General features: G+C 37.6%; 1 protein-coding gene across 1 annotated transcript in view; it reads left to right on the forward strand.

Annotated features, from left to right (window-relative positions):
- Positions 1 to 4,537, forward strand: part of fut8b (fucosyltransferase 8b (alpha (1,6) fucosyltransferase)) — a 110,271-nt gene extending 105,734 nt beyond the window's left edge. Inside the window, exon 10 of the mRNA XM_039689969.2 lies at positions 1,344 to 4,537. Within this exon, the coding sequence (XP_039545903.2) occupies positions 1,344 to 1,673 (330 nt within the window). The 3' untranslated portion in view covers positions 1,674 to 4,537. The remainder of the gene's footprint in view (positions 1 to 1,343) is intronic.
- Positions 4,538 to 23,111: the final 18,574 nt, after the last annotated feature.

Here is a 23,111-nt window from a genome sequence, read left to right on the forward strand (position 1 = left end):
CATTGACGAATAGTTGTACGCCATCGCATCATAGGCCCCGCCTACTGGCGTTCAGTCACTTGCACGCCATGTCAAATCAAACAGAAGCCATTATAATCACTGACGCTGTCTACATTGATCACAGTATAGAGACGCGAGTTCAGTTTCAGACGCATATATATATAAATTAGTGCTGTCAAACGATTAAAATATTTAATCGCGATTAATCGCATTAATGTCATTGTTAATCGCACATTTTTATCTATTCTAAATGCCTTTTGATTTTTTGTTACATTATTTTTTTTGCTCATTTTAATGCTCTTGTCAACATGGAAAAGTGGATCGGCTTGTTTAGTGCAAATGTTTTTTTTATTATTATTATTGAAAATAACTCGCTCAGTTCACAATGACAAAACCCACAGATCACTTGGTCTTGTCAATGGGATAATTTGGCAACTTTTTAAAAGTAAAATCCATCCATTTCGGCGTCTCGCGCTCGTCATCCACTCAAAACGTAACGTTACTATTTGGCCGGCTCGCAAGCCGAAACGAGTGTGTGCGGCACAAAACGTCCTCGTTTTGTTGCTTCTTCGACCAAAGCGCAAGCGGATCTAGCTAGAACGGAAACAAAACAACAGGCACGACGCAAACACACGTTTAGGCTTGCGAGCCGGTGTTCTGACGATTTTTGCTGCCTTGTCGAAAAATGCTACCGTAGCGCGAATTGATCACAGAATGCCGATTAAAGTCGTATGAAACACAATTATAATACAATTCTAAGTTATGAGTAGCTACTGTACTGTAGACTACTGTTTTTATTAAAAACCGTTAATCGCACGATAAAAAATGAACGCTGTTAAAATGGGTTTGCGTTAACGCCGTTAATAACGCGTTAAACTGACAGGGCTGTGCAAAAGTTAATTGCGATTAATCGCATCCAAAATAAAAGTCTGTTTTACATAATATATTTGTGTGTGCTGTATATAATTATTTGTATATATAAATACCTATGCATGCATGTATATATTTAAGAATTATTTGCGCTTAAATTCTGTATATATATATAAATACATAATCTATATTATATAAATATAAATATTTTATATAGGAATAACACATTTTCTTAAACATATACATGCATGTGTGTGTATTTATATATACAAAATAATTATATACAGCACACACAAATATACTATGTAAACACAGACTTTTATTTTGGATGCAAATAAATCGCAATTAACTTTTGCACAGCCCTAATATATATATATATATATATATATATATATATATAAAAGATGAAAAACACCAATTAAAAAAATGGTGAAAACCACATTTCACCATTCTTGTGGTTGTGTGTGTGTCAGGTGTGCCGTGTGGCTTACGAGATCATGCAGACTCTTCACCCGGACGCCTCCACTTTCTTCCGCTCTTTGGACGACATCTACTACTTCGGTGGACAGAACGCACACAATCAAATGGCCATCTACCCACACCAGGCCCGCTCGCCCGAGGACGTCCCGCTGGAGCCCGGAGACGTCATCGGAGTGGCCGGAAACCACTGGGACGGATACTCCAAAGGGGTCAACCGCAAACTGGGACGCACCGGCCTGTACCCGTCCTATAAAGTGAAGGAGAAGGTGGAGACGGTGAAGTATCCCACTTACCCCGAGGCAGACAAGCTGCTGAGCTCATAGAACGACAGAGATTCATAATCACGAGCGCCAGGACGGATGAACTCGCCATGCCGAGGATCGCCGGATGGACGCAACCTTTATTCTAACCTGACTGAGGTTTGTATAAATTGCATAAGGATCTCACAGACTGATGTGGACATCGAGAGCCTTTGAAACGGCTCTCAGATCAGCAGAAGCAAATGATTCAAACAGTTTTTTATATTATTATTATTATTCTCTTGCCTTCTTTGCCACTTTCTCGGTCCTCAAACTGGAGTGAATCTCACAGAGGATGTCAGGAATATGTTTAGGTCACATTTCATCCACAAAATCAACAGAAAAAGTAAGAACTTTTTTTATTTCTTAAGAAAATTAACCCTATATGAGATAATACCTCAAATTATATTATTTACATGAAAATCAGTGGGTTTTTTTTTGTCATTTTATAATATGTATGTTTATTTATGACATTTGTTTAATTTATTCATACCATTACGAAAAATAGGTTTATTTTTTTATTTTCACGTTATGTCAGTATTTGTTATGCTATTTATTTGAATGTATTATTTTTTTATTAAATGAGAATGAATTACAAACTCAAAACCCTCTGAGACATTAAAGCAATGCAAAATTTTCATTTTAAATGTATTTATTTATTTATATTTATAATTGGTGCATTTATGTATAATAAGCATATAATGAAGTATTATTTCAACAGTATGGTAGTATTTTCCTTTTATTTATCCTTTTACTAAACTTTGTCACAAACAGTATATTATTCAAATTGCAGAGAAAATGTCATTATTTCTTTCATTTGATTTGGGGTGAAATATGATCTGGACATTTTCTTGAAATTGTGTTTCTCATTTTTTTCATCATCACGCTGCGCTCTTACGTTCTCGATCTGTCTTAAGTCTGTGCGTGTGTGTTCACACAAACTATTTGTGCTTTATTTATTGTGCATCCAGAGCGGTGCCTGAAATGAAAGGAAACGGCTTTGGAGAACTTTAATATATATATATATATAAAAGCAATTATTAAATAGTTAAGTTCACTTAACAATTTACCCGTTGTTGTCAAATGACTCATTCTTACTGATCCCTGAATCATTGGGCAATTTTACAAATGCACACATTAAAAAAAAAAGTTAGCATTAGTTTTGTAGTCAAATATAATAAGACAAAAGTGATCTCATTAGAGATTCATAAGTATTGTTACGTAAAGTGTGACTTCTTTACAATTGCACAGAGACATACATTACAACATAAATATTTTGGCATGTACAGCTTCAGAAAAGTATTTTGGTTCACAAAATATAACATTTAAAGGTCCCAAAATTTGGTCCCAAGGGAATGCATGAATGGATATAAAGTGCGCCTTAAATGCAATGCAGTTTGCTTTGGATAAAAATCAATGCATTAAAGAGTTTGAGCACAAAGTCCCTCCAGTGGGAGTTATATCTATAGCTATATCAGTGTCAGTGTTTCTGAACTCCTCCATTGTAGTCTTGAGTTTCTTCACACGTCACAATATTCCTCATTATAATAATTCATGCGCAGAATAAAGGGGCGGGGCCTGGTTGAGTTAGTTAGTAGTGTGTTAAACTGGAGCGGGGCATTTCCCAAACACACTCGAAGCTCTTGACCGATCACAACACACTGATCCAACCGACCAATCAGAGCACAGTGTGCTTTTCAGAAGGAGGAGCTTCATAGAGACAGGAACTAAACAGAGCGTTACTGACAGACTGGGAAGAGAGGAGCCGCAACAATGGAGAATATTGAGGAAAAAAATGTTGAACTTATACTAGTAGAGTCCAAAAACAAAATCAAGACTTTGTGAAAAAGCATAATAGGAACTATAATGTAACCTAAATGTAAGTCCAATGGTAAAAAAAAATGCACATGTACTTTACATACAAATACGTATGAACACTAATGAGATCAGCCTGGATTTAAATGGTTACAGTGTGAAATGAACCGAATCATTTTGGGTTTAATGTTCAATTAGGTTGCGCATCTTTTCTTTGATAATGAGGCCCTGTTTACACGAGAACGCTCGCGGGTGAAAACGTAAAAATATTTTATCGGATGTGCCTTTCGTTTACACGGCGACGGCGTTTTTGAGGCTTAAAAACGCTAAAAAGTGAAACCACCCTCCAGAGTGGAAATCTTAAAAACGCTCCACCGCCGCGTTCCCGTGTAAACGGTAAAAACGTTAAAGTCTGATTGACGGTGAAAGTTGTACGCAGGCGCGCGGACTTGGTGTTGCTGTAGTATGCACTCCTAGCCGCCTGGAGTGCATACTACATTGAATTTCACACACTTTTGCGTCACCATTTGCACGCAAATTTCCCGCTCAAAACGCTCGTCTAAACGCAGAATAAAAAGTGATGACGCAACGCCACTTTTGCGTTTTCTCTTTAGAATCGTTTCCGTGTAAACATAGCCTTAATCCCCAGGAAATGATGAGGTGTGTTTTGGTCATATGGAGTAATGGGTTTCGTGGAAATGCCACTGTAGATTTAAGGTGTTTGTTGTTGTGTTAGAAACTTTAATAGTCCACCATTGTTGCCATTTACAAACTGATGATTTTAAAATGCCAAAATGTTCTTTATAAATGGTGTCAGAACAGGCTGAAGGCAAACCCAACGGTACATACTTCCAGCTTTCAGCATTTCTTCAACCTCATTTTTATTGACATGATTTGTCCGTTTATTTGCTGCTTTCGACTCTGAAATGAACTTGGAGTTTAACTTTCTTTTGTAATGAAGACAAATAACGTTCATTATTATGAGACTTTGTCTGCGAGGTGTTTTTCACATGTTTTGTTCTAGGGCTTTGTCTTATATAAACCCACTGATCAATTAAAGTGGAGAACTCTGATTGGCTGTTGTGTTGCTTCAGAGCTGTGGGTCTGCAGGCTTTACACCGCATTGATCAATGCTGCCTTTCATCAAAGTTCAGGCTTAATGCGCCTGCATGACATTCCCTGTTCAGACCTGTGTGTGTGTGTGTGTGTGTGTGTGTGTGTGTGTGTGTGTGTGAGAGAGAGAGTCAGTGAGACAGTGAGTGAGACAGTGAGTGAGTGAGTGAGTCAGTGAGTAAGACAGTGAGTGAGTGAGTGAGTCAGTGAGACAGTGAGTAAGTGAGTCAATGAGTGAGTCAGTGAGTGAGTCAGTGAGTGAGTGAGTCTGTGGGTGAGTAAGTCGGTGAGTGAGTGAGTGAGTGAGTGAGTGAGTGAGTCAGTGAGTAAGACAGTGAGTGAGTGAGTGAGTGAGTCAGTGAGTAAGACAGTGAGTGAGTGAGTGAGTCAGTGAGACAGTGAGTAAGTGAGTCAATGAGTGAGTCAGTGAGTGAGACAGTGAGTGAGTGAGTCAGTGAGTGTGTGTGTGAGTGAGTGAGTAAGTCGGTGAGTCAGTGAGTGAGTGAGTGAGTCAGTGAGACAGTTAGTGTGTGAGTGAGTGAGTGAGTGAGTGAATGAGACAGTGAGTGAGTCAGTGAGTGAGAGAGACAGTGAGTGAGTGAGTCAGTGAGTGAGTGAGTGAGTGAGTCTGTGAGTGAGTAAGTCGGTGAGTGAGTGAGTGAGACAGTGAGACAGTGAGTGAGTGGGTCAGTGTGTGAGTGAGACGGTGAGTGAGATAGTAAGTGAGTGAGTCAGACAGTGAGTGAGTCAGTGAGACAGTGAGTGAGTGTGTGAGTGAGTGAGTGAGTGAGTGAGTGAGTGAGTGAGTGAGTGAGTGAGATAGTGAGTGAGTGTGTGAGTGAGTGAGTGAGTCTGTGAGTGAGTAAGTCGGTAAGTTAGAGTGAGTGAGTCAGTGAGACAGTGAGTGAGTGGGTCAGTGTGTGAGTGAGACGGTGAGTGAGTGAGTCAGTGAGTGAGTGAGTAAGTCGGTGAGTGAGTGAGTGAGTGAGTCAGTGAGAGAGTGTGTGAGTGAGTGAGACAGTGAGTGAGTCAGTGAGTGTGTGAGTGAGTGAGTGAGTCAGTGAGTCAGTGAGTGTGTGAGTGAGTGTGTGTGTGTGTGAGTGAGTGAGTGAGTCTGTGAGTGGGTCAGTGTGTGAGTGAGATAGTAAGTGAGTGAGTCAGACAGTGAGTGAGTGAAAATATGTGTGTGATTTAATTGTATAACTTTATGCATCTTTAATTTTTGTCCATAATAATACATTCTTCATCCCCAGTGGCTTGTTTCCAGGTGTCAGTTTGCGCCATTGTCCTGGACCATAACTCCTGCTATAGGTTTACTGGTCATGGTGTTTTTCACTGGATTATGACAGTGCACAAACAGAGTTGGTAAGTTATTCTGCCACAGCAGCCTCATGTTATGTTTTCAAAAAATCCCATTCACATCCAAGCATGTATTTAACTAAACTCGTCACAGATGTTTTCAGCAGAGCAGGAATTATTGAACCTGGAATAATTCAGTGATTAAAAACAGGCAGGTGATGAGCGATAAAATATCCCGTTTTGCTCTGTTACCTGCAGGACACTTCGATTATAAGCCACTTAAAGTGTTTGCGCTGCCCTGTGAACTTTTTCTGAAGAGACTGTAGTTTGGTTAATTATTCCGTTAACTGGTCATCAGTCTTTAGTGTCTAGTTAGTATTTGTACATGCATGTCACTCCTTTCATTTATTACACTGAGACGTTTTACATATTATAAGAGAAAGAGCTGATCAGAGTTCAGATGCTCTTCAGTTCATCTTTAAAGTTTAAACCAGTAAGTCAGTCTCTCATGTTCACCAAGGCTGTGTTTATTTGATCAAAAATACAGAAAATAGTGAAAACGTTTTATGATTTAAAATAACTTTTTTCTATTTGAATCCGTTTTAAAATATAATTTATTCCTGTGATGTAAAGCTGTATTTTCAGCATCATTACCCCAGTCTTCAGTGTCACATGATCCATCAGAAATCACTCTAAGATGATGATTTGCTGCTTATCAATGATTGTTTTGTTCATCATCTGACTATATTCAATGCATATTTTATTATATTTATATATTTGCTATGAAATATTCAAATGCTGTCTTTTTTCATTCAGGAACGATTTAATCAGTAAAATATACATAAAAATAGCATAATCTTTTTTCTTTGCACTATTTTCACTAAATACAGATTTATTTATAACATATAGGCTAACATTTATATATATGCAATAATAAACAGGAATATTTATGTAGCGTAAATATGTTTTAATAAACCATAACACAGATTAATCGATGCAGATTAATCGATGAATCATCAGAGTTTTAATTTAGTTCAGTTCGAGTTAATTGATAGATGTAAAACTATCTGCACTGTCTAATGGTAAGGAAGTTATAATAGATTTTCACTTTGTGAACAGTAAATATATAGCTTGTGTGCGTCTTTGACTTAGCTAATTACATGTGCAATGATGCTATTGCTGTCTGAAGGTAAGGTTAGTCAATGTTTAATTTAATGTAAACTACGCTGGTTAACCACCCTGTGATTTCCCAGTAATTGCGTTATTGAATTGGCCTATTAACTGTTGGTCGATGTGTGCTATTCTGGCCGTTTCTTCTCCCTGGAGTGTGTTTTAGCGTTAGCTGTCAGCTCGCTGTGATGACCATTAGCACGCAGCTGCGGTCCGCGGGAGATAACCGGTGATTTAGAGCTCGAGTCTCGTCTTATCTCGCGCACCCGCACACACACGCTTTCTCAAAGCCATCTGTCTATGTCCACAGCCTCTGATAAAACTGCTGATGTTCCCGCCGCATGTTCGCATGTTTCCAGATGTCTGTGTTTACTAAAAACACTTGGAATCCCATTTGAAGGTTTCATGGCAGGTGCTAAGCGAGTTTAATGGTCTAGATCAGGATTAAACGACAAGAAATTGCTACTAACACTGTAAAAAATATTCAGTCAATCTCTGATAATGACACTTGAAGAGTTCAGATGCAAAAGCCTCTAAGTGCCATTTGAAATTTTCTTCTAAAATGATCAATTTTATCAAGCTTGTATATTTAAGTTCAGTGATTTCACTTAAATGGCACCTATTAACCGATTACCTATTAACTGTCATTTAAGTGAAATTACAGAACTTAAATATACAAGCTTGATAAAAATGGTCATTTTAGAAGAAAATTTAAATGGCATTTAGAGGCTTTTACATCTGAACTCTTCACTTGTTCCTAGGAATAGTAACACACACACACACAGCTTCTTCAAGGTTGGATTTGATCGGGCTCGAACTATAAACAGGCAGTCCCTCCAGGATTTCACGATTTTTTGTGTGATTTTTGCGATCAAAATGACTGATTTTGTGGTGGTAATTTCCAAAAATTTGTGAAAAAATTTGCGATTTATATTTAACATTTACCATAATAATATTCAGTCCTTCCAGAAAAACGCGGAGTTTTTTTGTGATTGTTGCGTACAAAAATTGATTGATTATGCGGCCAGTTTTCTTTAAAAATGCGATGGAATATCTGGGATATTTATGTAATTTTATGCGATGAAATTGCTGGAATTTGCAAAAATTAAGGGAACTTGCAAAAATTGCGGTTTGATGAAAAAAAGAAAAAAAGTGATTCCCCCAACATCCTGTTAATATAAGAGTCATTTCGTATTACTTCCTTTGATAAACAAGCATACTACATCATAGAAAGTGCTGGGGATATTTAATTTCTCGTCTTGTTTTATTTCAGACTGTAACGAGTGTAAATAAGGTGTGGCCCCTTTAAGAGCTGCGCGCTCCTGTTGAACTCTCTGCAGTGTTATATGTGCGCCTCGAACAACCCGTGTGTGCGTGTAATTTCTGTTTGATGCAACTTCTTTTATCTTATGTTGTTTATTAAATAACGATGTGACAGTAGAACGTTCGACAGACAGTTATACGAGTTCGATTTGTGAGATGTCAATCGCCTCCGTGAGTCTGTCTGGCGTCGCGTAATTGCGTCACTTCATAACGTTCCCATGGAAACAGGGGGAAATGGCTGCTCTTATGTGAAGCAAACGCAACATTTTTCAACTTTCTGCTAAGATACATGTGACTTTTTTTGCAACGAAAATGCAAGGATTATGAAATTATGCAAACCCCGCATATTTTGCACGGAAATCGGCAATTTATGCGGCGAAAGTCCGGCGTTTTTGAAAAAATATGCGGACTTTGGCTGATTTTGCATTGAATTCAGCGATCGCATAATCGTGTTTTTCTGGAGGGACTGAACAGGAGACTCTGAATTCCCAAAACACCAAGATAGCATGTTCTTTCTCTCAATGAGATGACACTTTATACACTCTAAAAATTGCTGGGTTGTTTTAACCCAACTTTGGGTCAAATATGGACAAACCCAGCCATTGGGTTAATTTTTATTACATTCTTAACCTAAAAATTGGGTTTGTCCATATTTGACCCAAAGTTGGGTTAAAACAACCCAGCCATTTTTAGAGTGTAGAACAGTAAATGCTTTAACTAAGTAATGTTAATTTAATCTGTTGGTTTCAATGACCCTTGTGACCTCTAGTTGTCATGGTGAGCTAGAAGAACAGATATAGGCGATGACCTTTCTCAAACAAAACAAGTATTTCATCTCTCAATCAATCCATATTTCATCTTGAGCAAGCACTGTTACTGCATTACTGGTACTGTCACTTCTCAGATATTTAATACACACATTAAAGAAGAACATTTCAGTAATCACACTCTAAAAAAGCTGGGTTGTTTTAACCCAATTTTGAGTCAAATATAGACAAACTAGGGATGTTACGGTACCAAAATTCCAGTGATCGGTAGCGATACCATTAAAATGTCACGGTTCTCAGTACCAATTTCGGTACCACAGCAAAATTAGTTGTTTTTTTATTATTTTATTTTATTTTATTTAACTACTTGAAAAAAATATATTAAATTAAATTCAATCACTTTATTATTTATGATGGTTGCCTACATTTATGAAAGCATTGAAGGCTGCATGCTGTTTAAACGAAAATATTGATGATACTGAGAAATATTGCTAATAATAAAAGTGAAAGTGGAAAAATACAGCATTCAGTGGATGGATTTACTGTAGTATTTTTAATAAATAGAGACATAGTTAAATTTATTGTACTTGTACAGTAGCCTAATATGATTATTTCTGTCAATTTCTTTAAGTTAAACCAAACTTTTATTTTGACGGGTTGCCGTAAAGACCTTTGTGCGTGTATGATATATGATATGACGATAGTTTTTCTCAAATGAAACGGTAAAATCCTCATGGAATCATGTCATCATATCGTGAGGCAGCAGAGACTGAAAACAGCGCGAGCGTCACTCGGGTGCTTCAGTGTGTGTGTGTGTGTGTGTTTGTGTTTGCATGTGTGTGTGTGTGTTTGTGTTTGCATGCGTGTGTGTAACGCTGCCAGGAACAGAGATGTTCCTCAGGAGATTACTGCATGGATGCACCTTGAATTATTTAGACTGTCCTAAAAGAGACTTAACAACTGTTTCAGCCCTGAGTCCCATTAGACTCGGCACGACTCCAGAAAGGGTTTTGTATGAGGGAAATATTTTGAATTATTACTAAAAGTGTCTGGGATGGCTTACTGCTGCAGTTTGAGATTGTCTAAGAATATTGTGCGTGTTTAAAGAATATAAAGAATATAAGTCTTTCATTTATACAGTCGTGCGAGTCGAGATGTGCAATAAGATTTTTACACTGTAAACATTTATTTTTCAAAGTTATAAACACAATTTTCTACATGAAGATACTATTTCAATTGTTCTATTTAAAAAATCACATTTAATTGAATGTGTTACTTGTAAAGAAATTTGTGAGTGGAAATTGTTTGAAATTGTAGGGATATGTCACCTCTGGAAAGATGAATGTGTATTTAAAATGGGTCATTGATGTAGAAGAAATGTGAAATTGTTTTGGAATTTGGAGCTTTCTAGACTGAGAAAAGATAGAAAATGTATTTTTGGCTTATGTGGATGAAAGACAACAACTCCCAGAATGCACTTGCTTCGCTGCCCTAGGAGGCCACGCCTACCGGTAACAGAGCGCAGTAGTTAAACAACAAGTCTAGGTTACTAGTGAGTCTCCGTGAGGAGTCTGCCCGAAAATGTGTTTCGAGATCGCACAAAATGTCCGGGATTCGGCTTTTGCGTTCTACAGTCGCCATTCGTCATGTTTACTGTGGCGAGCGGTACGAGTGAGGTATAGTGGGTAGGCTAAGTTGGCATATTTAGATGCGGAGCTAGTCACTAGATCCGTGGCTTGTTTCATCTTTCTCCAGGTGGAGATGATTAGGGTTACGGGTTACTGCTAAACAACTCTAGTTTAGACAAACACTATTCAACATATGTGGCACTTCTATTGAATTTGTCAGAGTATATCTGTGCGTTTATTCCTCTCTATGTCTCTGCTCGCTCGACCACTCTCTCACATCCTTTAGCTCTTTTATTTTATCTGGTTTTTACTGTCGTGTTCACATTTGCTGAGCTTGCGGAGTGTCTGTAAGTGCTGATACAGGCCTTCCTCTTACAGTATGTGAACTGCTGACTTTACTGAGTTTCCTCAATCCCACTGGTGAGAGAGAGAGAGAGACTATTTCTAAAACAGACCCGGCTATCAAATGAGCCCACGCACATGAAAGAAAGCACAATATCTCGAGGTCCTCTGGCTGACGCAACGACACATGTTGAACATGTTACAATAATTTAATAGTATCTTATTGTCTTATCGGTAACACTTTACAATAAGGTTCTTTTATTAAACATTAGTGTATTAACTAACATGAACTAACCATGAGCAATACATTTGTTACTGTTTTTGTTCATCTTTGTTAATGTTCGTTAATACAAATCTAGCTGTTGATTGTTTGTTCATGTTAGTTCACAGTGCATTAACTAATGTTAACAAGATTTTAATGAAGTATTAGTAAATGTTGAAATTAACATTAAGAAAGATTAACAAATGCTGTAGAAGTATTATTCATTCTTAGTTAATGTTGTAGTAACTAATGAACCTTATTGTAAAGTGTTACCGTCTTATCTTATATCCAGACATGTGTCCATCAGCTAAATCACATATTGCTTCATTTTCTGGCCAAGAACTGTCCAAGTGATGCTCTGGTTGACATAGTTTCACAGTTTTAGTTTTCATTTAGCATTGGGTAAAGTAATAATAGTGCTAATTATTTAACAGACATTACAGAATATGCAGTTCTGCTTTTGGATAACTGTTTATTTTCTGGTAAGTTGCTTACACTAAATGCCACAAAAACTTGCAAATCTGTCAAATTCAATGACTGGTTCTTCCTCAAAAGTGGTTGGTTTGCATTTTGCAGCTTTTCAGAAATGGGGAGAAATATGAGTCTCATACCAATATAGATTTTTATTTATTTTATTTAACCTTTATTTTACCAGGTAGGCTGATTGAGAACAAATTCTCATTTACAACGGATAGTTTTTAGATAGTGAGTCTGATATCAAGACAATGTTAGGATTATTGGTAGTGTAGACAGCATGTCAATATTTGGACTCATCGCCAATAATCCAAAAATGTTCTTGATATCTTAAAAGTATGTACTTTCCCAGTGAATAATGAATGAGTATGCAAACTGTGATGCAGACATGGTTTTGACACTCATCTCTCGACTGTACGCCGCTGTCTTCTCGTCTACAACAGACCACCAGAAGAAAAAGAAGAAGAAAGATGTACATTTTTGATCCAAGCTCAGAATGATTCGCACGTAATCTTTTACTTCCTTGTGAAGGGATTTGGGATGGAGTTGTATTACTTTCAGACAGGATTGTCATTCGTGGGCTTGACTTTGAAGTTCTCTACTGAAAATGAGGATGAAACGAGTTATGATGCTCAGAATAAAGTCTCAAATAAAACACTCTGGTCGCTCACTATTTACAGAGGACGTACATCATGGATGGCATTATTACCTCTGACAGATGCAGGTGGACATCAAGATCAAAGCTTCATATCTGGACCAGATTGAGTCAGAATGATCTGCTATCAGAGCTCAAAGGACAGAAGAAGGGCAGCATTCAATCAAAGAGAAGCTCCGATACGATTCTCTGATATTGTTGTCCATTTAATACAATATGCAAATGGTTACCATATCTATCTGAGGTGACAAAAGAGTAATAAATAAATTGATCAAAAGAGGTGAGTTTCAGAGAAGCTCTAAAATTATATAAAATATTTCCATTTCAAATAAATGCTGTTCTTTTGAACATTTTATTCATCAAAGAATCCTATAAAAATGTGTCATGGTTTATAAAGCACATCTTTGAGGATTCTTCCCATTGATCCGAGATACAAAACCTTTTCATTAAGAGAGTTGCTATTGTCTTCTAAGTGGTTGCATTTATTTATTTACAAGACACTTTTATCCAACGCAACTTACAAATAATCATAGACATATACACTAGACCTCACCTTGGCTACGGCAGTTCATTGGAACGAATGCGTCAATAGAGCCGCCATCTTGAAACGGGAGCCCCTCCACTTTAATGCATCAGCGTCAAGAAATAAAATCACCATAAATCATCATGAATGCGATTTTTCTTGTTTTTTTTTGGTTTGTTCCAACAGTCAGACATGTATTTATCATTGATTACAGAAAGAAATTTTTTTTTTTTTTTTTTAAACATTCTTCCTAGTTCAGATTTCATCCGTGAACTTCATACGCTGCACAAAAGTCCGCCACCATCAATGAATTCGAAGTAAAAGCAGGGATAGCAGCGTTAGCTACTTCCTATGACAAGACCCCTGTTCCAAGATGGCGGCGGTTTTGACGCATGCTTAGAACCCCAAGGTGAGGTCTAGTGTATATGTCTATGACAAATAATAATAATTCAAGCAGAAGTACAGTAGAAGCAGTTGTGCATGTTGCTAAGGTTTCTGTACCATATCTATAGGATTTTTTTCTATCCAAGCTTTTATGTTCTTTTTTAACTAACTTCTGAAGCAATTATCCAATTTATTTTCAACATATGAGCTGCGCGACTTTCAATGATCGTTTCGCTAGACAAGACCCTTATTTATCGTCTGGTGTCGTTTGAAGCTGCACTGAAACTCTCGTTTGGACCTTGAACCGTTTGGACCCCATTGAAGTCCATTATATGGAGAAAAATCCTGGAATGTTTTCATCAAAAACCTTGATTTCTTTTCGACTGAAGAAAGAAAGACGTGGACATCTTCTTGGATGACAGTAAATGAGTAAATTATCAGCGAAAGTTTTTTTTTAAAAGTGAACTACTCCTTTAAGGTGGATGAAAAGAAACTGGCGAGAAATCTTCAGTGCTCCTCCCAACCTAAATAATGTCACGTAAAACGAGCCATTAGCGCGAGAGCTTTAGGTCAAATAGAGAGGGAAAGCGACACCTCTGAGAGCCTGTTTCCATTCATCCATCAGTTGCTGTCGGTCAAACACCCCGGATCCATCACTCACTGCCGATGGGAAAATCACAGCTGAGAGAGATTGCTGGGAGACTTCACATCTTCTATTAGAAATTATTTCTGATTTATTTCTAATAAATCTCAATTACTAGCACCGCACGCGCAGGAAAGGCCCGGAGAAAACTTCAGGAAGCTTTAAACGATCTCCGATCACGGATGGAGGATTGATAGCGCACGGAGGCTGTGGAAGGGCGACAGCATTGATTATGGCTCAGGGCTCGGCACAAGAACAATGTAATCACAGCACAACCTCGAACTGAGAGACTGTCACACGCGATAGATGATACCAAACCCAAAGACCTGCTGTGAGGGGAATTTATGCATGAGTGACACGTTTACTGGCTGCTAATTAGGGATGTCGATTTTGACAATAAGTAGTTTTGTATTAGCCAACGGATTGCCCGAATGACTAACTTAAGGGAGTGAGGAATTCACTGATATGCAATAAAGTTAGTTGATTAATCGTGTTGAACAGGAGAATTCGTGGTTTAAAAAAATACATTACCCATGATGCTGTACAGAAAATTCGACCAATCAGAGAGCAGAAACGCGGTAATAGATCTCTTAGCTCCTCCCATTTCCATGAATACCTAAACTGTCAAAAAAAAGCTGCTGCCTTAAAGTTAAGTACAATCAGCTTGGATGTTTAAGTCATTTCAACTTAAATTTCAATAAACTTAAAAATAATGAGTTGAACCTTACACACTAAACATGCTGGGTTGTTTTAACCCAACTCTGGGTCTAATATGGACAAACCCAAACGTTGGGTTAAAATGTAATTGCAAAATTTACCCCAATCACTGGGTTTGTCCATATTTGACCCAAAGTTGGGTTAAAACAACACAGCAATTTTTTGAGTGTGTATAAAATAAAAGTTGAAAATTGCTTATTTTGATGTTACAGCATTCTAAAACTATATGTTGCAATACCTTATTGATCATATAATTTTTACAGTGTAAATATTTAAATACATATGCATATCTTGCAATAAATATTACGTCTCCATCATTTTTATTATGTATTTGATTATGCTGTTTGTGGGACTTATACTATAAGTACAGTCTCGTAACCTTGTAATTTTGATTTTTAAATAATTGTTTGTTTCGAATCATAAGGTTGTGATTATCCTCGTAGCTGGTTGGCTTGGTTAATGGCTTATAATGTTTATATATATATATATATGGGTGAGCATCTCTCTTCCTCTCTCAAAATATATTCATATTTACAATATACAATTAATTTGGCCAGTGAAAACATTAGATTTTTTTTTTCTGTGTAGTTAAATAAGGGTTAAAGAGAATTAATAAATCACAGATTCTTGATTTTATTCAAATTTATAAAATGTCCCAGATTCTGGATTTGGGGCTGTATGTATTTTGTAATGCACAACCCTGGTGAGTAAATGATAACATACTGTCATTTTTATTCTAGTGTTTGGTAAAGTAATGGGATTGAAATAAATCACATACAACATGACTGAATGTCAAGAGTGACATTTTGGTGGGGTAGTGCAAGTCGGCGATAGTGGTTCCCTATTGTGTGCGCGTGTGTGTGTGTGTGTAATGATGTTCCTAAGAGGATAGTAAGGGCATTTGTAGGACGTCTGTAGGATGTTCCATGCAATCCGAGGTCTGTCATCCAGGTTCGAGTGATGAACACACTGCAGAATGAAAACTGGAGGCTGTGTTCACACACAACACCTCTTAACACGGTAACTCACGACCTCCAGCAGCGTATTGCTTTATTTTGAACACAAAAGCATTGAGGGCAAATCTTCCTGACCACAAAGAGAGGAGAAAATTCACTATAAATGTTTAAAAAGCTAGTATGACCTTCCACCTTTTGAGGAATGATGCTGAATATTTACCGTGGAAATATAAAGACGTTCCAGTTGAAAGTCGCCTATAGCTGATTCATTTGCAAATAACAATCCTCCTGTCATTCGGCATGTTTCATTGGGTGTTAAAACACTTCTTTCTCTTTCATTCGATGGGAATATGATTTTTTTTTTTTCCCTGGTGGTTTAAAAAAAAATCCCATCGATTTGGTTCCCGAGCCATTTCTAGAGATGTGGTGTGTGTGTGTGTGTGTGTGTGTGTCTTTCAACTTTTAACGAACACTTCATCTGCTTCTGATCGTACCAGCTCATGTAAAATATTCAACAAACCGCTGCACTTTGGATCACTAAGAACATCATAATTTGTCCATCTTCACTACCATCTGTGTATATTCATAAGTAAATGTGATTTCTGTAGCATCAAATGATAGTTTCATCTTCCCATGTCAATCCTTGGATCTTGATTTTTAAACAGACAGTCAAAAGAAGGGTGTCATGAGATTTGCTTTTCTTTTTTTCTTTTTTTTTTTTTTGATGCTTTTCCAGAAAGCCTTATTTTATTATGCAAGCTCCAGTCTTATAATAAATAAAACAAAATCCCATGAGGGATTTTATGTTCATGGGAATTTACAAAGCAAGAGCTTTGGCTCATATTCAGCTCATTTGAATAAAGGTAAAAAGTGCAAAGAATTTCTGTTAATTGGAAAAAACCCAGTTTCAGGAGATCTGTTCTGTGCTACAAACACATTCACAGCCACAGGAAGAAGAATAGTGTTGTTAAATAAGTTATTTTAGGTGCTTTGCAAAGAAGTACAAAGATGTCATTTGGACACTTGACTGCGTTTGAATTAGTCTCAGTCCACTTCATGTGACTCAACAGCAAGACACAAAACACCAGGGTCTGAAGTGAGTTACAACAACTCAATTCATAGTAGTTTAAATAGGCATATTTGATTGCTAATGCTAGCGTGTTATGGGCAACAACAACTCAACCTGTAAGAAATCGAAAGGACATAGGAACTCATTCGTTCAACTTTCGATCTATAATAACCCATGTTGATAACCCTATAATAACCCAACGGCAATCTGGTGAAAGAGACAAATTTAGCCGTCTAGCTCCATAGACTCCCATTCATTTTTGCACTCATGGGCGATCGCCCCCAGTGGAACTGTGGTGGAACTACAACCAAAATTCGGTACAATAGGACTTAATAGGGAGTGGCCAGGCTTGGGCTCTGTGCTTTTTGGCTTTTTCCAATAGAGTAATTACTTTGCAGGCCAACCGGCAGTTAGCATACTGGTTCCCTCGACAAAAACCCAATAGTGTTTTTGGATTATCGCTAAAAACTAGCTCTGTGATCAACAAATGTTTGACACTTGCACGTTTTGTCCATCAAGATAATTATCACAGATGAACTCAACTTATATGAATTTGAAGCCTAAATGCAGTCGCCAGAAGTAAAAAGCTAAGGTAGGAACTACCACAGTCACACAACCCAGATAGCAGACTGACATTGAATCAACGTGGAAATATGACATCGAAACAACGTTGATCTGACATTGTTTTGCTCATCGAATTAACGTTGAACCAACGTCAGACGCGTCATTCTTTCAAAACTAACGGAAAATCAACTTGAAATCAACGCGTTGTTTCAACGTTATGAAAGCAAACCAATTTTCGATTTTATTTAGCTTTGAAGAATGCCGCGTCTGACGTTGGTTCAACGTTAATTCGATGAGCAAATCAACGTTGTTTCAATGTCATGAGAGACGTCGTTTCCACGTTGATTCAATGTCAGTTTGCTATCTGGGAAGTCAATGTCACCATCACTAAGCTGCAGACAACTTTTACAGTTTTTTTCTAAAAAACATTTTCCCAGAACCTTTGAGTTACAATAGTTTATAAGATCACAATTATAAGCATAATTATGTTGCAAAAGCAAACTCGCCTCGATCGACTCTGTAGTCACGTGTTATCAACCACCTTTTTCCAAGACACGTAACAGCTTAAGAAATCACGAGTGGGGTAATAATATTAATGTATTTTATGTTATAGAATAAAACGTTAAAGTATCTTGAGCATGTGTTCACCACACACCTCATTTCAGCCATTTAACCAAAACCCCATTAAAAAAAAAAAAAAAACATTGACGTCGGGACGATGGAACCGAACCGGAAGTAAAACTCACGTCCGCGTTTTGTGATCAGCACTCTTTGGCAGAGCCATGAACCATCATATCTCCCAATAAAGCCATAGCTGATTGACTGCGCAAGTTAGGATCAGAGTTAGTTAAACTGCTTTGTTATTCAGCTACACCACGGAGTAGCCTATTGAAGGAAACGCTAGCGCCCTCTTGAGTGTGTGTGTGGTGTGTTACCACCACGAGTGCACGTGAGAGTGTGAAATGCAACCCTGTGCTTATTTAAACAGGCATGTATGTGCATACTTGAATGGACACAGATTGCTGAATTAGCCTACTGTATGCTGTAAAAAGGCAGAGTCAGAGATCGAGTCTGAGAAAACAAAAGCCCTGCTGTGACTGCGAGTCAGATAGAGAGACGAATATGATAGCGAAGAAATGACATCAGACTAGAGAACAAGACCTTTCAGAGTGGAGCAAACAACAGAAAGGGAGTCAAAGACTGAGAAGAGAAGCCATTTGTTCAGAAGAAACATGTTATCGCTCTTTCATCCTACAGGAAACTTAATGGAGGTTTCATTTATGATTCATTCAGTGTGGAAGTATCAGATGCTTCTCCTAAAATGCCCTTGGCAAACAGTAAGAGTTATAAAGTGATAGCAGCTTAGATCATTTAATTGCGTATCTTGAGCAAATCTGAGATCTCTTCTGAAACGTGAGAATCATCTGAAGCAGGAATGCAAAAAAAAAAAAAATGAAATAAACAATATATATGTTTGCAATGTGCACTGATGAATCCCTGATTTGCACAAAATGCCCTCTTGGGTGTATTATAATTTGCATAATGTGTTAAATCATTACATTATTTTCATGACTTTCCCCCAAAAAAGATACAATTCAATGCATTAATACAGTGCATTTTTTATCATGGCATGTTGCAATTCCTTAATGCTAAAAGATCCAGACATATTAAAATGCCCATTGTGTTTCAGTACTTTGAATGGCATTTGCTCACACTAATGAGAGTTGATGGAGAAAATGAAAATAATGTTACAGAGCAACAAATCTTAAAGGTTCTTAAATAGGCTTCATTTTCTTTAGCAAAATAATTGAATCTGGATGTTAACCCGAAATATCACAATTAGATGTTGTCAAAATAACAAGGTCGCTTTGCATTGTTGCATTGTTTTAATTAAAACATAACAAGAGAATGAGAGAGGTTGACTGATTTTTATTTGCATTTGTCTCGTGTAATTTGACTTGATGCAGATCTAGTCCCCTGCAGATAATGACCTAACCTCACATCCTCATTCTCCACGTGACGGCCGTCGTCGATCTGCACATCTGTCCATTGTCATTAATGTCACGATGAGCCGTGTGTGTGTGTGGCAGGGTTTCCCCTGGACGCGGATGGAAGACAAGCGCTCTGTCTCGGTCTCAGCTGGCCTGTGTTCTTCTTTAAATTGGATTAATTGAAGAAATGAGATGTTGTCTCATCCTCCACTGCTGCCCTTTCATCTTATTGGCCATTACTGGAGGTCTTCTTCTCGCACACATGCACAGTGCTTCATTTTAGGGTTTTGCTGTCGAAAACAACACAGCGTGAGCAAATTTAAGGAGATTATGGCATGTTTAATGCATTCGAAAACAGCAGCTGGTCTGAATGAAATCATGTTTCTTGTTCAGAAAAGCGAGAGGGTGTGAGTAGGTTTTTGTTATTTTTAATGTGTAGACCCAAATTAAAATATTGGTAACGCTTTACAATAAGGTTCATTAGTTAACATATTCAACTACCTCAAACTAAGAATGATCAATACTTCTACAGCACGAATTCATCTAATATTAGTTTCAAAATGTACTAATACACTGTAAAAAATATTTTCAAGATTTGTTATCACAACATATTTTCTTTTGTCAAATCAACTTTATAATAATTTATTTAGTTGAGATAACTTATTATTTTGAGTTTCTGATGGTTAAATTAATCTCCTTCATTGTATTAACTCACTTTTTCCAGTTCAATGAACTTAAAATTTTAAGGCAACCAGGTTACTTACTTTTTTTAAGTTAAACCATCAATATTTTTTTTACAGTGTGCATTATTGAAAGTCAAATGTTGTATGTTAACTTTAGCTAATGCACTGTGAACTAACATGAACAAACAATTAACAGTTTTATTAACTTACATTAATACTGTAACAAATGTTTTGCTCATAATACAACAATGAACAACTGTATAAAGTGTTACCAAAATATTCTCAACAAAATTAAATTGAATACAGTCTATAATCAGTTAAAAGAGATAATTCACCCGAAAGTGGAAAGCTGTCTTCATTTACATTTACTTTCTGACCTGTACTTAATACTTTAGTACTTTTGCAGTTTTTGTGGTGCTTTTTGTCATTTTTGGAGCTTGACAAGCTATGGTTACTGCATGTATACTGTAAAAAAAAAATTAAAAATATCTTTAATGATCCAGCTATGAAAGAAGAGTACACTATGACAAACATAATGATAGACAAGAAAGGTTTGACCTAAAAATATCAAAATTGAAAATGCTGTGGAAACAAAGACACCTACATCTTGGATGCCCTTGAGGTAAGCTGAAACATGCCAAAAATTAATTTCAAAGTGATCCCTTTAAAGAGTAATGACAGCTTTTTATTTTAGTGCAAACTGTCTTGAAGTAAACGGTGCAAAGATGCTCAGTGTAAGAAGAAACAGTTTTCTCATGCTAGCCCACCTCAGCTGACCGTTTTGAGTTCTGCTTTTGCTTTATTAACAGGTCAGGCCTGAATGGTTTTTCACACTCTTGCTTGTGTTCATGGCTCGCGAGATGATTTTTGCAGCAAGAACGCACCACTTTTTGCTGCTTAGCTGGAATAAATTATAACACTGTTTGGATCATCTGGCTGAAATCCCATAAATCCCAGCCGGGTGACGTGTGAATCAAGACTCTTCCAGCAGATTACTTGCCATTACCAGCGGGTCATGATGCAGCTCTACTTCCAGCGGTGAACTGGAGACTGGTAATGAAACATCAGGGATATACTGGCATCTGCTGGACAATACTGAGAATACAGGCTGGATAAATAATCACAAAGCTACATTTACATTTATTCATTTTCCAAAGCGACTTACATAGGCTACGATATGAGAAAAATAGAAGCAGTTAAACTAACAATAGGAACAATATGCAAGTGATGGCCCTTGCCAGTTTAATTTAAAGCAATAGCCGTTTTTGTTTGTTTTTAAGATCATAGATATAGAGTTAGTATTGGATCTGGTGTTGCCGAAAAAGATGCGTCTTCAGCCGTTTTTTGGAAATGGTCACGGACCCATCTCTTTGAGATGGCACCATATGATGCCGTTCACAGAGCGCAAGTTTCTGGATGGCACCAGAGCCCGTCTAACCAATAATATCTGGCACTTCCTATTAGCCCCGTTGTGTATCATCTTGGTTGCAGTTCCATTAGAATTCCACTGGAGGTGATCGCGGGCGAGAGCAGAATGAATGGGAGTCTATGGAGCTAAACGGCTGAATGTGTCTCTTTCTCCTGCTTGTCGTTGAATCAACATAGATTTTATTGTTGATTCCGCAAGTTAAATATAGATTATAGGCCAAAAGTCGAATGAACGAGTACTTATGTCCTTTTGATTTCTTACAGGTTAGGTTGTTGTTGGCCGGAACACGCTAGCATTCTGCTATTGTGTGACGTCATCACATTTTTGAACGGATTTTTAGAACAGATAAGTGAACTTAAAAATGCAATTTTCAGCTGAGTGTATTTTCTTAGCCCTCCCTTTTGAATACAACTTTCAAAGTACTTGACAAAAAATTACATCCTGAGAAAAGAGGATTTCTGGGGGTGAAACCCCATTGACTCCCATTCATTCTGCACTCGACCGCGAGCGCCCCCGCATGGACAGAGACGCATTACTGCAGCCAGTCCAGAACCCGGAAGTAACCAGCCAGTGCCAATTCTCTTCAATTAGACATGGCACGTAATGGTTCGCATGAAAAATCACGTGCCGCGGTTCGCGTAAATGTGAAAGAAACACGAACTTGGGTGCGCACTTTTTCAGGAAGTAAAGTGACCTTGCATGCGTTTTAGCTTATTTTGATGTATTCTGTTAAATAAAACCCTGTAATCCCACAGTAAACCTGTATCGTTTACTCAACTGCACATAGCAGCGAATTAATGAAAGCACAATATTGACCCGCGTTCTGTTTTCTATCATGCGCCATGCACGTTTGCGATGACGTATAGTATATGCACATAAATGCACCAATAGAATCAACTTGAGTGTGAAACAAGACCTGGTCTGATGAGTCTGGATTTCTGTTGAGACATTCAGATGGTAGAGTCAGAATTTGGCGTAACCAGAATGAGAACGTGGATCCATCATGCCTTGTTACCACTGTGCATGCTGGTGGTGGTGGTGTGATGGTGTGAGGGATGTTTTCTTGGCACACTTTAGGCCCCTTAGTGCCAATTGGGCATCGTTTAAATGCCACGACCTACCTGAGCATTGTTTCTGACCATGTCTATCTCTTTATGGCCACCATGTACCCATCCTCTGGTGATAGATAGATAGATAGATAGATAGATAGATAGATAGATAGATAGATAGATAGATAGATAGATAGATAGATAGATAGATAGATAGATAGATAGATAGATAGATAGATAGATAGATAGATAGATAGATAGGACTTGACACAATGTCATACAGAAGCACAAGCTGATATTCAGTGCCTGTGTGTGTGTTGTAATATTCTGCATCATTATCACTATAACACTAGTGTTTATTAATTATTAATCTGGGAGTGGCGTGCTTTTCTGATGGCACACTTCACTCTGAAGCGCATTGCAGCAGCGCAGTAGAGGACAGGACAGGACAGAGAGGTGTTTTACTGGAGAAACGGGTTAGAAACTGGGGCAGAAAGATATGTGTCCTCCAGAGAGCAGAGTAACTACGCTGAGGCTTTCAACTTACACTCTTAAAACTATTTATATACACATTCAACTCCAAACTAAAGCAATATATATATATAT

This window comes from Pimephales promelas, chromosome 13 (genome assembly GCF_988280905.1).
Source record: "Pimephales promelas chromosome 13, fPimPro1.hap1.1, whole genome shotgun sequence".
Classification (NCBI taxonomy): domain Eukaryota; kingdom Metazoa; phylum Chordata; class Actinopteri; order Cypriniformes; family Leuciscidae; genus Pimephales; species Pimephales promelas.